At 37.3% G+C, this 16357-nt stretch overlaps 3 protein-coding genes across 7 annotated transcripts; 2 read left to right on the forward strand and 1 right to left on the reverse strand.

Annotated features, from left to right (window-relative positions):
• Positions 1-117: 117 nt before the first annotated feature.
• On the reverse strand, positions 118-2945 carry LOC104784833 (carotenoid cleavage dioxygenase 7, chloroplastic-like). The gene is made up of 6 exons (XM_087512943.1): positions 2133-2945; positions 1677-1805; positions 1460-1591; positions 1080-1355; positions 547-962; positions 118-452 (listed from the first exon to the last, which is right to left on the reverse strand). Exons 1-6 carry the CDS (start codon positions 2887-2889, stop codon positions 309-311), a joined length of 1854 nt encoding a protein of 617 aa, XP_087369069.1. The 5' UTR covers positions 2890-2945; the 3' UTR covers positions 118-308.
• Positions 2946-8165: 5220 nt separating this feature from the next.
• LOC104784834 (putative helicase CHR10) lies at positions 8166-12601 on the forward strand. Of its 5 annotated transcripts, none has more exons than XM_087512953.1 (16): positions 8166-8374; positions 8536-8625; positions 8720-8871; positions 9005-9136; positions 9343-9523; positions 9641-9776; positions 9873-9990; positions 10109-10198; positions 10288-10395; positions 10484-10684; positions 10791-10916; positions 10986-11611; positions 11691-11836; positions 11920-12084; positions 12174-12288; positions 12384-12601. In XM_087512953.1, the coding sequence occupies exons 1-16, from the start codon at positions 8203-8205 to the stop codon at positions 12406-12408; spliced, it is 2583 nt and encodes an 860-aa protein (XP_087369079.1). In that variant the 5' UTR covers positions 8166-8202; the 3' UTR covers positions 12409-12601. The 5 variants fall into 5 exon arrangements, with proteins under 5 accessions (XP_087369079.1, XP_087369080.1, XP_087369078.1 ...); XM_087512952.1 differs by having other exon boundaries at positions 8177-8467; positions 8547-8625; XM_087512950.1 differs by having other exon boundaries at positions 8177-8374; positions 8547-8625.
• LOC104784835 (uncharacterized) lies at positions 12384-16258 on the forward strand. The gene is made up of 9 exons (XM_010509923.2): positions 12384-12789; positions 13331-13393; positions 13632-13758; positions 13919-14174; positions 14315-14443; positions 14551-14600; positions 14693-14790; positions 14879-15166; positions 15555-16258. Exons 1-9 carry the CDS (start codon positions 12754-12756, stop codon positions 16026-16028), a joined length of 1521 nt encoding a protein of 506 aa, XP_010508225.1. The 5' UTR covers positions 12384-12753; the 3' UTR covers positions 16029-16258.
• The last annotated feature ends 99 nt before the right edge of the window (positions 16259-16357 follow it).

The raw sequence follows: 16357 nt of genomic DNA on the forward strand, positions 1-16357 counted from the left end.
GATATAAATATTTTCTACAATAAATTTTTATGCAAAGTTACACATCTTTTTTATGCAATGTTTACTGTAGTATAATTTATTTTTTGTTTTCAAATCCTGTGAAAAATGCCAAAGGTATAACACAAATAATATAATCATTTTTTGCACTATAGACTTTCATTTTTGTTAAATACAGTATATACACTATAGTAAAATAACTATGGCTGAACAATTTGAACACCTTTTTTTCTTTACAAAGTGTACAGGAAAATATCGTAAATTTTATAAATTTACAAGTAAATTGAAAATAAAATCATTATCCACAAAGCTCAGTCGCTAGCCCATAAACCGTGAAAACCCATTGGAAACGTCAGATTCCTAGGAACCTCTAATCTCGACACGACCGCATCGGATTCACCCATCTTCTTTGCGTCCAATATCACTAGGTAACATCTCTCCACCGAAACCGCATACTATAAAAATAAATAGTAAATGACTAATTATGTATTAGTACAATAACCACGTAATTAAGAAAGAAGCGAAAATTAAAGTATTTTATACACGTACCTCGACGACAACAATGTAACCATCGTCCTCTTCTACTCCTTCCTCGTTGGAGTTTCTTGGGACAAACATGGGCTCACCAACGAATCTTCTAGCTCCGGTAGACCACGTACGGACGAGGTTCGAGTCTAAGTCAAACTTCACGACCATATCGAACGGGAAATGGGGAAGTTCGCCTCGAGTTCCTGACGAGGCTGCTGAGTACATGTACTTGTTCTTTTTCCCGGACCATGATGAGTTTATAACTGGAAAATCTGACGGCTTGTTCCAGCCGTTTAGAGGCTCTACATCACAACTCTTGCAGTTTCCGACAGGGTCCAAGGTCATAGACACCTTGACTAAATGAGGGAGTAGTTTGTCGTCGCCGCGATTTAGATTCATAACAGAAGGATCTAGCTTGTTGCTTTGCCAATTGTAGCCTATAAGATTATTATTATTTTTAAAATGTTTAATAACAGTCTTTTGAACATTTAAAAGCCCTAACTTGTGAAAGGGGTTTATTACGGTTTCAATATGGTGTAGCTGAACTAACGTACCAAACATTTTTTGGAAATCGAACCAGCGGTAGGAGCAAGCGGAAGCTTGTATTTGAATCTTCAAATCGCCGTTGTCCTCTCTAGTCTCATAAGCGTTTCCGGAGTGAATTAGCCATAATTGAGAAGACACTTCGACAGGAACTCTCCAGTCTCGATGATCTCCCATAGTTTTATCTGAAAATCTTGGGAGGATATAAATCGGGGAACTCTCGTTGCTTGGATTCAACGATAACGCTGATACCATCGGTGATACTCCACACATCGCCGCCATGGAACCTGACAGTATATTTATCCACATAATCAGATTTTTCCAACGTAGTATTACTCTTCTTGCAAATTATTTTAAATTGTAACAGAAGTAGTTAGTTAGCTTGTCTTACCAATTGGATCAAGCTTGACGCGGTTGGCAAAGAGTATGTAGTGAGTATCCGTGAAGGCCCAATCATGAATCATCATGTGATCATCGATCTTGAATTCTCTCGTTTGTATCATCTTGAATTCCGAATCATACTCTGTAAAATAGTAATTTTCCATTTTAATTATAGTAGAATTTTTATTTTTCATAATGTTTTTGAGAAAAATCAAAAGATCAGTTACCACAAAATGTGAAGTTGCTTCGAGGTAAAAGCATATCTTCAGCGTTGCAAGTGACGGTTAAAAGTCTATCTCTTCGACCGTCGACTTTGTAATGTGACAAGAACCGTTTCGGTGGCATCTTAAATACACCTACATATATCATAAATAAAAGTTTAATTAACTAGTACTCCCTCTGTTTCACAAAGAGTGTCATTTTGACACATTTCACACAAATTAAAAAAGGTTAAATTATACTTATTTGCCCATATTTATTAAGTGATTAATGATCAAAATTCAATGAAAATAGCTTTGGGTTTAGGGGTAAAAAAGAAAATTTAGCATTAAAACACTCATTGGAAATGTAAAATAACATTCTTTGTGAAACAAGAAATTTTCTCCAGAATAACACTCTTTGTGAAACAGAGAGAGTATTAATTTAACTAAACTTTACTTTATTAGCTAACATAAAAACATTACCTTGAAGTATGGGTTTCAACAAATCTGCGGCTGTGTCCCATATATCATGACCAGCAAAATCTCTGTCGGAAGAATCATCATCATCGTTGATATCTACGTCAAATCTCCCGACGGTATCCAACGATTCAGGTTCGATTTCGTACGGCTCACCACCTTCCCATAAACAAAGCAACCGCCCAGCCCATTTTAAAACGCTAGTATTAGCCACGTTCTTCATCACTTTCGTGTTTCCAAATCTCTTCCCTCCTTTTAACACCGAGAAAGGACCTCTGTGAGTGAACCTCCACGTGTCAGTCACGGGATCGTGCTCTTCTTCTTTAGCTTCAGTTTGAACGTACTTCGCCGTGAAAGTTGCTTTCCGTTTGTCTCCGTCGATGTGAAACGCACGGAGATAACCGTGACCGTCTAAAGGATGAACCGTTGAGCCATGGTCGTCAGTGAATAGTCCTGGACCGGCTAAGTAATATGTACCGGAAGGGAAATCAACCGGTATTGAACCTTCGATTGTTTTAATTACGACCGGTTCGACTGTCTCGGAACGCTGTGACACGAATAAAGATTGGTAGTCACGGAAAGCTGACGACGTGGACTCGTCGAGGATGGTTCCGGTACGTCCTAAACCGGTTTCTGGTATAGATATTGATATGGCTGCGCGTGGCGGGGCAAGTGGTTGTGGAGCTTGGTGATGATGAATCGATGGATGATTTAACGGTGGAAGAAATTTCGGCGGGATAGGGAGAGACATTTTGGTCAACATTTTTTTTTTTTTGTAATATGTAAATTATAGTATATAGTTTTCGTTCATACACGCTAAGCATATGTTATATATAGATTTTATACCTTTTTTTTTTAGTAAATTGGATGGATACGTGGCTGTGTGCATGTTTAGATACTATGGTGGGGAAAAAAAAGTTGAGTGATTTTTGTGGAAGACATGAGCAAATTTGGACATGAAGAAAAAAATCGAAAATGGCAGACATAATACTAAGCCATTGCTTTATGTTTGTTTAATATAAATTTTAACTTAGTGTGATTAGAACTTGGAAGTGAAAATTATTGCGTCAGACGACACATGTACCGATCATTAATCAAATTACTTTTACTTGTTGCTCATGAAACTAACAAAATTATTGTTAATATTCAGTCATAGTATTGCATTGTTTGGTTACAAGAAATACGTGTACATCAAGATAGAAGAATGAAGCAGACAACGAGAACCGAGAAGTGATCACCGACACTTCACAAGTTGATCCTAATGATAGATTTGGACATTTTATGTTGTATGTATGCGTCTTGTGGATAATTATGTTGTAATCAATTTAAAAACTAATTAAGAGTTCCTTTTTTTGACAACTAGTAATAATTAAAACTTATTTTAAATGCCCATTAACATATCGATTTATTTTGTACATTCATCTCATTGGTTAAATCAACTACTAATATTTTTGTTTTAATGAAGCTTCAAATCGACCCACTTCGATTATAATAAAATACTTTTGAGAGTTGAGACTGATACAATATTAAATTATAAAAGAAACTCATTATGTTTTCGGGTTTCAACGTTAAAATCATAGAAACCTCATTCATATGTCTTCAGTTTGGAGAACATTTAGAGACAAGTCTTCGGAACAATGATCTTCAATAAACCATGTCAAACCATAGGGCGCCCATATTTTATCATTTATGTAAGTATACGCCATGATATCGATTTACATGTTTTAATTTTGAACATTATGAAATCAGCTATACTTGACAAACATGTGGAGTTGGTAGTTGTAAACCGTTAAGCGTATTCTTTATACAAATAGGATTTTGCAAGAATTTATTCATACAAGATATATAAAAGAAAATGGTAAAAGATTCTAGTAGATAAAGTTAGCTAGATACGATACATATTCCTATTTACGTCCCTACGATACAAGCTGCGCTCCGCAAAGCCGATTTAAACAAAAAGTGAGTCAAACCGGGTTCGATCTAACTTTCTAGTAAGACCATATGCAAGCTGGTTCGTATAGAGGATGCCTAATAAATAAATAATGCCTCAAGCGATGTGTTTCGTAAAAAACAAATTGACACTAGGAGATTTAAGTAGCTCCCATAGTCCCATATTGTCACAAAATATAATAAGAGAACTGAGTTTTGCTAAAGAGAAATGAGAACTACGTATTTTATTGCCAATCCTGTTTTTCATTATTAGAGAATGAAACGCATTGCTTTAGGATAACATATTATCATCAAAATTATTTAGGATAAGAAAATTCATATGTACTAGATGGAAGGCGCTAGCTAGCTAACAAAATCTTGTAAATTATGTCTGTTAATTAGTATCTTCTAAATAAAACAACATCATGCATCGAGATGGCATGAACAAAACAGCTTTCTCCAATTATACTATTATGTTAAAAAGTCGTATTTCTTGGGTACACGCGAAACCAATATGGTGCGATCAGTCGATGAGATATTGACCGAATAACAAATGTGTTGTTTTCTTGTTAAAAAAAAGATTTACCGTACGTTGATATGCAATTATTTTAGATACTGTGACTGAGGTCTTTCGCTGGATTACGTAACTACATGACCAGTTTATCATGTGTAACCCATATAAGAGCAAAATTTACTTAAGGGATACGGCAACAAAATGGATCTATGTGTGATATATATATGCGTTGAAAACATAGAGATGGATCCTTGTTACCATAAAGCACTCGAGAGGAGTTTAAGACAGAGTGAATGGAGGAGTAATGGTGGGAGAATATACATTATGTTAGTGCTACGACCAAAATATTAAATTTTTTAAGAGAGTTATGATGATTATAAGTTTGATTAAATGTTTAATCTTCTGACCCCATATTGCCAACGATGGAATCAAAGGTGATTGACGTAGGTCCTATGTGTCTCTTCTCATCATTTTGAGGCCGTCGATGCCGAATCTGTTGACGTCACCACATTCACTCACACACACACTTGTCTGTATTTTGGAAGCCTTTGCGATTATTTCCCCAATTTGGCTTTCATAGAATTATCTTAGTATTTCCCCATATGATTTTTTATTTTTGTTTGTTTGTTTTGTTTTGTTAAAGTTCTCCAATACGATTGCTTGTTCACCAAATGCATAATGCATGTTGTAAAAGTTTTATATATAAGAGGAACACTAACACTATAAGTACAACTTTAAAGTTTAATCTAATAAACTAGAGAATTCCATATAAAATCTCAAACTAATTTTCTGAACATTTGGAAACAACCAAAATTATTTATTAAGATTTAATTGTTGATAGTGAATATATATTGATTAAAGTCGTTGTAAGCAAACGTAAATAGTACAGACTGGATCAGACTTCATATGATGAATTATCAACAACCAATATACATATCACTCTGATGTCATTTTATTTGTTTTTTTTTAAATCAAATAAAAATTCATTATACTTTAAAGTTTTTTTATAATAATATTAACATATAAAAATATATTTACCTTAAGTTATAAAAATGATTGTCCATATATAATAATACATTAGATGTGTATGGTTAATGTATCATATTGATCACATAAATCTATATGTGAAAAACCCCAATTTAAATTCTTTAAACGATCAAATATTTCAAAGCTATGGTTAATGTATCCAAATGTTCAAAAATAGACTCTCAGAAAACTCAAGCTTGGATGTCTACTTTGCGTTTGAGATATCATTTGGGATCACATATTTATAGAAATTGCTTTGCAACAACGATATTCAATTTGCAAACTTAATTAATTAAACATATAAAATTTATAACTACGATATATGTATACATATTTACAATAATGTAATGTGGATGGTGTAACAAAGTTCGCCCTAGCCTCCTTCTTCTCTCTGGCACAACCTCCGAGATCTGCTCCCCCGGCGGCGTCGAACCCGATCGGCGCCGCTGGGCCTTGTTTTCTTCTTCTCCGTGGCTTCCTTTTCCTCTGTAGTATATTTGCTCTCAGTTTCAGACCTCCCGGAGATATGTTGAGATTTCAGATCTCATCTCCGCCGCTATTTCAGCTTCAACCATCGAGTCCTCACCGCCTTGGTTTTGCTCGAGAGACCCATCAGTGTCCCTCTAGACTCGGTCTCCGTCTATTTCACCACCTCCTTAAGCCGTCAAATATCGCACCTTACCGCTCCTTGGATACAAATCTCACCAAGTACGGAAGCTCTGTTTTGACGCCGGCACCGGTGAATCGTCTGACGAAGAAAACCGCCTCTTTGGTGAATTCTGCTTCTCTCTCGGTAATCCTCTGTCCTAGGTCTAGTCCCCAATCTTATTCTCAAACCCTAGAAGATAGTTTGCATTGGTTAAACTATAGATATAAATCATCCTTGACCTGGAATTGCCTTAGACCCCATGATCTTAATTGCATATTTAGACCAAACCGACTAGTATCTTTGTGTCCTGCTTGGTCAAGTCGAGTTACACTCGGTAGCAGACCATTAGATACTTCGATTGTGGTTGTATCCCCCTTGTGTCAAGGCTGTTTATTTAGTTTGGTTTGGAAGCTTGCAATGCATCGCTTTGATAATGATGTTGATCCGCCATTTGGTTTATCTGTATTGCTGGTTCTCCCTGATCCTTTACCCTATCTATTATCATTAACCCAACTGTTCCAGTGTCAACTTGTAACTAGGTCCAGTCTGAATTCCACTCTTCCCCTTTCTAGTCATTGGTTGCTTAGATTAAGAATACCACTAGGCCGAAGACTACTAGTGAACCTTAATCTGCATCCTTTGCTTCATTGGCCCAAGAGTCTATTAAGAACCCTGTTACTAGAATCAATTAAGGATGACACTCTAGAAGGAGACAGTTTAGGGAAGCTTGGCATTATGATCCCACCTCTAAAGAGTGGGGGTTACCGAGGCTTTACCAACTCTCCACTTACACCTTGCCTATTCTCAAAGACCTTTAAACTGCTAATCAACTACTTCTTGAAGTTCCCTCACATTAGCTTGAAGACTAGTGGCATTATGACCCTCACTCCAAGGAGGAGTGGTTACCACAACCTCTTTAAGTACTCTTCTAGCAACCTTGGACCAACAACTACATGTGTAGTAACCGGTCTTCAGAGCCATAACACCCCTGCTCGATCTCTTGGCAACTCAGCTCTGCCAATTTCACCTCCGCCCAGTCTTCGAAGTTTCAAGACAGTGGCTCCCTGCTCCTTTGACTTGCTCAAGGAGTCTGCATCGGTTTGTCTTGATCTCACAAGCTCCATATTGCTCCTAAGCAAGTGGTCCACAGCTCTCAAGCTTTTCATATCGATTGTCTCTATCTACCCCTGTATTTTTATTGCTCTATGCTTTGTTCTAGTTTACCTTGTGTTGTACTTTAAACTATCTATTTGAATGGAATGAAAGCATCTCTTTGATCAAAAAAAAAAAAAAAAAATTTACAATAATGTGGATATGAAATTTGCAGTTTCGTTACAAAAAATCAATGATGGCTCACAAATTTTACGTCCATCTCACCATTTGCTTATTCATATCTTATATATGAACAATTTGGCGTTTGTACAAATTAGGTTCAATTATGAAACGAATGATAGTTGTCAATCCTTTTAAATATTTTTAAGCAAATAAAATATACATGTTGGTTGTTTAAAAATTCAACAAAGTTTTCGGTCAATCAAAAACCCACGATTTAATTAAACTTATTTCCATTGATATAAGGTTAGTGTTATTCACTTATCCATCAAATACTTGAAAATATATTCAAAAACCTATAGTGTATATAACATGGTTTGGACTTATTCAAGAGTCAGTCTTAGAAATCTACCAAACAATAAAACAAACCAGCAATAGCTAAAATGGAAAACCGTATGCAAAATATTACGTATTGGTTTACTCTTCGGTTAAGGGTGTGATTTGTCCAAAAAAAAAAAAAACATACATGTATCACTGTCAAATAAAAACGACGTCGTGGCATAAGTTCTAATTTAATTTTCCGGTTTCTTCTTAGTCAATTCCCGGTTTATCCGATCCCGGTCCGCCTATGATAAAGCAAAATGTCAAAAGAGAGAGTTCACCGCCAAAAGTCCCTTCCTTCGACGATGAAGTACGAACGGCGACTCGAAGCGGCGGCGAAAACTATACTCGAGAAGGAGGCGCAATCACCTCCGAATTATAGAGAATTTGGGGTCACGGCGACTCTAAAGCCTCACCAAGTCGAAGGTATCTCTTCGCTTATAGGGAAATATCTACTCGGCGTCAATGTCGTTCTCGGTAGGTCTTCGAATCCATTACAGATACTTCGACTAAGAAAGTGAAAAAAATCAAAGTAATCGAACGTTTTTGATTCTAATTGCAGGAGACGAGGTACTGCCATCGTTTTTTGAAATGTTGTATTGTTCTAATTGATTGATATGTGTATAGTCTAATCAAAGGACTGAAACAGATGGGATTGGGAAAGACTCTTCAGGCAATTTCTTTCCTGAGTTATTTGAAGTTTCATCAAGACTTACCTGGGCCATTTCGTGAGTCACTGAGATCTGCTTGTCACATTTTTTATCTAGTTTCTCTGGTTAGTATACAAATTCTGATGTCATATGGGTTGATTTTTTTTGGCAGTGGTGCTATGTCCCTTAAGTGTAACGGATGGTTGGGTATCAGAGGTAAATAGGTTCACTCCAAATCTTGAACTTGTTAGATATGTTGGTGATAAGGATTCTCGTCGGGATATGCGTAAGTCAATGTATGATCATGTCAAGAAGAGCTCTAAGGTGAGTTTTGAACTGAGTTGTTGAGATAAGTTAAGTGATAGTCAAAAATATTGTTCTTTTGGGTACTTGTTATGAACTTGGGTTTTGGAAGCTGTTGTGTATTGTTTATATCCTTATTTTATCATGTTTTCAGGGACATTTGTTACCGTTTGATGTGTTGCTGACAACATATGACATAGCACTGGTGGATCAGGACTTTCTTTCTCAAATTCCTTGGCAGTATGCTATCATTGACGAAGCTCAAAGACTCAAGAATCCCAACAGCGTATGTTTCATTTATGCCTCACTACACAATCCATTGACTTGTGCACTGAATGGTTTTATTGTACCATGATAGATTAGACACCCTCTTCAGGCTTCTGTAGTTAAAACCTGTTTGGTTAGTATCTAGGTTGTAACTTGTACGTGGCCTGACTGTATGAACATTTTATCCTGGGCAATCATCTAAGATAAAATTTGGCTGTGTCACAGGTTCTTTACAATGTATTACTTGACCACTTTCTCATTCCACGACGTCTCTTGATTACTGGCACACCTATTCAGAACAATCTTACCGAACTTTGGGCTCTGATGCATTTTTGCATGCCACTCGTTTTTGGGACACTGGATCAGTTCCTTTTCGCATTCAAAGAGCCTGGGGAACTTTTATCAGGTTCGCTCGCAGTAGCCGTATAGTGTCCTTCGCACTTTGGCATTTTTGTCTTGAGATTCATTTCTGAAGATGTAAAAAGTATCAACTAACATGTGCATACCCTCTGTGTTAAATCAGGTCTTGATGTATCAAATGACAAGGAAACATATAAGAGTTTGAAGTTCATCTTAAGTGCCTTTATGCTAAGGCGTACAAAATCTTTGCTCATTGAGTCTGGAAATTTGGTGTTGCCTCCTCTCACGGAGCTGACTGTGTAAAAATTTTGACCTTGTTTAGCTAATTCTCTTCAGTCTCCAGTAAAAGTATCTATATTGTATGATTATCTTATTGTTCTGTATTTATATGACAGAATGGTTCCACTCGTCAGTCTTCAAAAGAAGATATATACTTCCATATTGAGGAAAGAGCTTCCAGGTCTTCTCGCACTGTCTTCTGGAGGAACCAATCACACGTCTTTGCAAAATATTGTAAGTTAGTTTCTTATGTCTACATCACGCGGCTCAATTTATTTCATAAAATGTTTTTGCTATATTTAGTGAAAGATATGCGATTTATATGTATTTACCGATCTGTTTCGTTGAGCAGGTGATACAGCTAAGAAAAACATGTAGCCACCCTTACTTATTTCCAGGTATCGAACCGGAGCCTTTTCAAGAGGGCGAACACCTTGTTCAGGTATCCACGATATAACTACTATCCAAACAGTCCTCCTATATGTTTCTGTAGAATAAAAGTTTTGTTCATTAACAATTAAGTACTCTCAGGCGAGTGGTAAGCTTTTAGTCTTGGATCAACTTCTTAAGAGGCTCCATAATATTGGACATCGTGTCCTCCTATTCTCCCAGATGACTTCTACACTCGATATTTTACAGGTTTCGTTATAAAGCTCTTTTGTTTAATATGAAGGTTGGTGCAACATACAGTACAGTACACTGACAATGCAGCTTGTACCAAATACAGGATTTTATGGAGCTTCGTAGATATTCGTATGAGCGCCTTGATGGATCAGTACGGGCTGAAGAACGTTTTGCTGCGATAAAGAGTTTCAGCACGAAAACAGAAAGAGTATCGGATTCTGAAGCTGATGCAAGTAATGCCTTTCTTTTTATGATCTCAACAAGAGCAGGGGGAGTCGGTTTGAATCTTGTTGCTGCTGATACTGTACGTTTTTTTTTCTGGCTTCTTTGGTTTCCTGATTATTTCTTGCGGAAATGGAAAGATAAGTATGATTTGTTCCAGTGCTTTCTAATGTTTTTTTAATATGCAGGTTATATTTTATGAACAAGATTGGAATCCGCAGGTGGATAAGCAAGCTTTGCAACGAGCTCATCGGATTGGACAAATCAGTCATGTGCTGTCTATAAACCTCGTTACTGAACATACTGTGGAAGAGGTCTGCCGTAGTTTTTCCAATCACAAAGTTATCTAAAAGTAATATCATATCTAAATGCGCATGTTTCAGGTTATTTTGAGGAGGGCAGAGAGAAAGTTGCAGCTTAGTCATAATGTTATGGGAGATACTATGGAAGAGAAAGAAGAAGATCGTGGTGATTTGCGGTCTCTAGTGTTTGGTTTACAAAGGTTTGATCCTGGGGAGGTTCATAGTGAAGAATCTGATAACCTGAAAATGGTAGAAATAAGTTCTCTTGCTGAGAAAGTTGTTGCAATACGTCAAAACGTTGAACCAGATAAGGAAGCAAGAAAGTTTGAAATTAATATGAGTGACACTTTAAGAGGAAATTCATCATCTGCAAGTCTGGATTCTGAGATTGATGAAGCTTCTTACCTTTCATGGGTTGAGAAATTGAAAGAAGCCTCACGATCAAGCAAGGATGAAAAAATTCTGGAGTTGGGAGATAGAAAGAATTTATCCGAGGAAAGACATCTGAGAGTTGAGGCTGCAAGGAAAAAGGCAGAAGTGAAGAAGTTAGCCAATTGGGAAGCACACGGTTATCGGTCTTTGTCTGTGGAAGAACCTATTTTCCCTGATGATGTTGACTCTAGCTCAGATGCAGGATCTGTTCACTTTGTTTATGGAGACTGTACAAATCCATCCACTGTCTCTCACGAGCCAGCAATCATTTTCAGGTAAAACTCTATTTAATTGTTCGACTAAACTACCAAATCTCAAGTAGCTCTAAAACTTCCAAAAATTCATTTATGGCAGCTGTGTTGATGACTCTGGAAATTGGGGACGTGGAGGAATGTTTGATGCTCTGTCTAAACTTTCTAATACTGTACCTGATGCGTATCACCGAGCATCTGAATTTAAAGACCTTCATCTTGGAGACCTGCATCTCATAAACATTGATGGTCTGCAACTTTTTTACTTCTATCTTCCTTTTGGATTTTCTAATTAAGATCATCGAGTTCTCATCTATTTTTGTGTTGTGCAGACAATGATGACCAGCAAAACACAGAAGATAGTAAACCTCTTTGGGTGGCACTTGCAGTTACACAATCTTACAACCCGAGGCGTAAAGTCCCACGCAGTAGCATTTCAATTCCAGACCTTGAACGTTGCTTAGGCAAAGCTTCATTCTCTGCTTCTCAGAAATCAGGTACTAAAAACTTAATTGCTTTCTTGCTCTTTGATGTCTTTCCTCAAAAGGTGTTCCCAACGATCTTAACTTTTGTTTTCATTCAAAAGCTTCACTCCACATGCCACGTATTGGTTATCAAGACGGATCAGACCGATCTCAATGGTACACTGTTGAGCGTCTTCTTCGCAAATACTCCTCTATCTTCGCCGTCAAAATATTCGTGTAAGTTTCATTCGTTATCTTTCTTTGGCCATTCTCTTCTATTCGATTATTCGAAAGCAAACTCATCTCCGCCATTTTTGTTACTTTTCTTGCAGGTACTATTACCGTCGATCATCCTGATGTTTGATCTCGTGTGATACACTCTGTTTCGTTTGGAGTCTTTTGACTTTTGACACTGTACATTACTTGCGTTTTAGTTGTGCATGTAATAATACTATGTCAGTTTCGTTGTTGTAAGGCCTATGATTAGGCCCATCAAATCAGCCCATATGTAATTAAGTATATCTTTTATTAATCTTGATCTCTGAGCCAATATACACCTGTCGCGTCCACACTGCCCCTGGTTCCACGTTGGTCGTTAAAATTGAAATCGCGTTTTAATTATTTGTTCGACAGGTTTCTTTTCCCCGCGGCTTAAGAGATGATCCGAATCGTTGAAGGTGGCTCGTCGTCGTCGTTGTGCGTATGTTTCGTTTTGATCCCACATTCCTAAAGCTCCAGGTACCTTTTCATGCTTCCTCAATTCTGATTCTTCTTCCTGAATCTGTTCTTCGTAAACTCGTCGGCGATTTTTTGGATCCAGTCATCAAATTCGTTGTTTATTTGTAACCGATGTAAAAATTTAGGGTTTGGCGTCCATACATAGAGCTTTTTGTGTTTTCACTTGCATGTTTCTCAATTTTCTATGGTTGCTTCCCGTTTTATTCACCGGAATCGAGACTCTTCCCGCTGGATTTCAATTTTTTTTCACGTCTTCTTAGTCCTTCGATAATTTCGTCTAAATCTGGTATTTTATATCTTATCTTTGTTTAATCATCAATTCGCTGCTTGGTTTTTGTTGCTTTTCGTTTATAGAGAAACATGTAGGGCTGATTTCGAAGTTTAGGAAATTTAATTTTGAAATTGATTGTTTGGAAAAGCAATCAGAGTCTCAGAGGCTTACTTCTTTGTAATTCTTCTTCAATTGTTGTTGAATCCTTTCATTGGCAGGAACATATTTGTGTGGCTTTGATTTGATTATGTGTTTTGTTTATATTGTTAGAAATTGATCAGAATGGGAGAAGCTGGTCAATCCAGGGACGGAGAATCTGCCACGCCTCTAGTTGTAAGTGTTATGCCCTGATGACTTCCTTTATACTTATAGGACCTATACTTGCTTTATGCTCATCTTAAAGAGATTCTTTTTTTGGGTCTTCTACTTTACGTTTTCTTGGTAATAAGGTTTTTTTATATTGATAGAAACAATTAAGTTGATTCAGATGGGGTTAATGAGGATATTAGTAATGTTTGGTTTTTGATGGATGAGACTGCTATTCTAATATCAGTAATTTTTCCGAGGACAGGGTGGTGGAACTGGGGACAATGCGGTTGCACCACAAGTGTTTAATTCTTTACCAGCTCTCAATGAAGCTGCTTCGTATATAACTCAAGCAACGTCTTACTTGGGCAGCTGTTTTTCTGACTATTCAGGTACTCTTTCTTTCTCTCCGTTGATCTTCTACTCAGCATGCCATTATGGAAAAGTAAATGCTTAGCAGATAGATATTTTATGGCTTTAGGATCTTATTTTGTTACCATTACATAATCCAAGCTTTTGCTTAGACTCTGTTCTTCCATTGTTTTTCTTCAGTAGAATATGGTGGTAAGGATTCGTGTAATTCTATTTCCCACCCCCATGAGTTGCTACGATCTACATCAGGAGTTGAGGGAAATTCTCCAGTAAGCGTATGCATTTCTCCTGGTGAAAGGTGTTCTACTTCGTCAGAGGCATCTACATCTGCTGCCAACAGCCCATCAAGGGAATCTACAGTGTCTCTGCCGCAGGCAACAAATGCAATTGTGACAACGAATCGGTTTGACTTAAATGGAGTTTCGATGTTCCAAGGGTATGTGCAAATAACTAAGATAAATGAAAAAATGTTAATACTATGAATATGTGAAGCTTAAACAATACCTTTAATCTTTATACACTACTTCTTGTCAAGTTTTCAGCTTTTGGGTAATTGATTTATTTTCTTCCAATCAGGCTCATTGAGCGGGCACGAAGGACTGTCCGTGGCTCAGCAGATGACATAGGATGGTTACAGCGTGACCCAGAGATGCCTCCTGTTGAAGATGGAACTGATAGGTTCAATAGAATTCTTGATGACATCGGGTATGGATTGGTTGTTGTTGCATGTTTCATGTACTTGGGCATTTTAAGATGCTCTTTAACGTCCTGTTTTTACTGAATATATGAGTTGATATGTTTTTATATTCCAGGCATGGTGTACACAGGCTTCCAAATACAGTAGTTTACTTGTTGGTTCCAGGTAGCAATTCTGATTCATTGCTGCCAGCCACTTAGACTACATTACTCTATATTGTTGGACTCACAGAGTTTGTTGGAAACAAAAATTTGCAGGTCTTTTCAGCAATCATGGACCTCTATACTTTGTGGATACGAAAACAAAATTCTCAAAGATGGGTTTGGCCTGTCATATTGCGAAGATTCACAGCGAGGTAATCATAATTCATAACTAATTCAACTTAATTACAGTTACGTTTGGTGTATAGCATACTAATATATGGAAAAATTGTTATATATCAGTCGTCAGTTGAGAAAAATGCAAGAGAGATAAAGGAATACATAGAGGAACTCTGTTGGGGATCTAATAAACGGGTTCTACTTCTTGGGCATAGCAAAGGAGGCATAGATGCAGCTGCTGCTTTATCACTATATTGGCCTGAACTAAAAGATAAGGTCGCTGGGTTGGTATTGGCGCAGAGTCCATATGGTGGAAGCCCAATAGCTACAGATATCCTCCGTGAAGGACAATTAGGTGATTATGTCAATTTGAGAAAGATGATGGAGATTCTGATCTCCAAAGTCATAAAGGTTTGCAAACTGTCTCTTCGTGATCTAACAAAGTCATTTCAGTTGCATTATATCGGCTTCTTGTGATTCCCTGGTAAAATCCTTAGGTTAGGTGGAGCCGAATATAGGGGTGAGAAACTAGGGATAAACTAAAAAATAGCACTTACATCATGTACTAGCAGTACCATGAGATTAATTTTTGGTTGTATTTATGACCAAAACATTTATATCGAGAACTCCGTTTCTAACGGATAGACTCAAAAGGTATATAAGTAAGTTTGTGTGAACATATTAGTGACGGATGCAATAACTTATCTGAAAAGTACATATCATTTGGATATTTCACATAAAACTTATATTGTTACATTCCTGCTGATCTTTCTGATGAATTCCTTGGAACATTGTGAAGGGTGATATTCAAGCTTTGGAAGATTTAACCTACGAGAGAAGAAAAGAGTTCTTGAAGAATCATCCGCTTCCGCGAGAACTTCCCACAGTTTCATTCCGCACAGAAGCTAGCATTAGCCCAGCGGTTCTAGCCACTTTATCACACGTCGCACACGCCGAACTTCCTCTCACAAACCAAGCTGCAAAACTCCCAGTAGTAATGCCGCTTGGTGCTGCAATGGCTGCTTGCGCTCAGCTGCTTCAAGTCAGATACGGTGAAAAGAGTGATGGACTGGTGACTTGTTGCGATGCAGAGGTTCCTGGTTCTGTGGTGGTTAGACCCAAACGTAAACTAGACCATGCCTGGATGGTTTACTCTTCCTTGAACGAGGTTCCTTTAGAAGCTGATGCTGCTCAAGTTTGTGAAGCTCTCTTGACTTTGCTTGTCCAAGTTGAAGAGGAAAAGCAACGTAAACTCTCGACGAAGATTGATTGATAAAAGAACTCCTATTAACTAGATTTGTGTTCTTTCTACTTTTGACTATAAATTGTTTTCGTTTCTTTTCTTTATCATCTACTACAATTCGTACGTATATTAACTATATTATACGTATACAAACCGTAGACTTTGTATCTATTACGTTTTTTTCTTCTTCTTTTACCTTGTATGATTTTATTTAATTGTTAAAACATTGTGAGGTTATATAACATTGGAAAATTTGTATACATATTCACTCAACGAACTAAGATCGTACGGCTCGGATGGTTCGAGATTCTATGGACGGCCGATGCGTTAAATCTTGTAAGCGGCATATTAATTTATTT

Source organism: Camelina sativa, chromosome 5 (genome assembly GCF_030686135.1).
Source record: "Camelina sativa cultivar CO46 ecotype springtype chromosome 5, ASM3068613v1".
In the NCBI taxonomy this organism is placed as follows: Eukaryota; Viridiplantae; Streptophyta; class Magnoliopsida; order Brassicales; family Brassicaceae; genus Camelina; species Camelina sativa.

Coding starts and splice junctions, on each gene's coding strand:
- LOC104784833 (XM_087512943.1), bottom strand. CDS start 2,889: ATGTTGACCAAAATGTCTCTCCCTATCCCGCCGAAATTTCTTCCACCG. Junction 1,806..2,132: donor GTTGAAACCCATACTTCAAG/GTAATGTTTTTA, acceptor TGATATATGTAG/GTGTATTTAAGATGCCACCG. Junction 963..1,079: donor CGATTTCCAAAAAATGTTTG/GTACGTTAGTTC, acceptor ATAATCTTATAG/GCTACAATTGGCAAAGCAAC.
- LOC104784834 (XM_087512953.1), top strand. CDS start 8,203: ATGAAGTACGAACGGCGACTCGAAGCGGCGGCGAAAACTATACTCGAG. Junction 8,626..8,719: donor AGACTTACCTGGGCCATTTC/GTGAGTCACTGA, acceptor TTTTTTTGGCAG/TGGTGCTATGTCCCTTAAGT. Junction 11,837..11,919: donor GCATCTCATAAACATTGATG/GTCTGCAACTTT, acceptor TGTGTTGTGCAG/ACAATGATGACCAGCAAAAC.
- LOC104784835 (XM_010509923.2), top strand. CDS start 12,754: ATGTTTCGTTTTGATCCCACATTCCTAAAGCTCCAG. Junction 13,394..13,631: donor AATCTGCCACGCCTCTAGTT/GTAAGTGTTATG, acceptor TTCCGAGGACAG/GGTGGTGGAACTGGGGACAA. Junction 13,759..13,918: donor CTGTTTTTCTGACTATTCAG/GTACTCTTTCTT, acceptor GTTTTTCTTCAG/TAGAATATGGTGGTAAGGAT.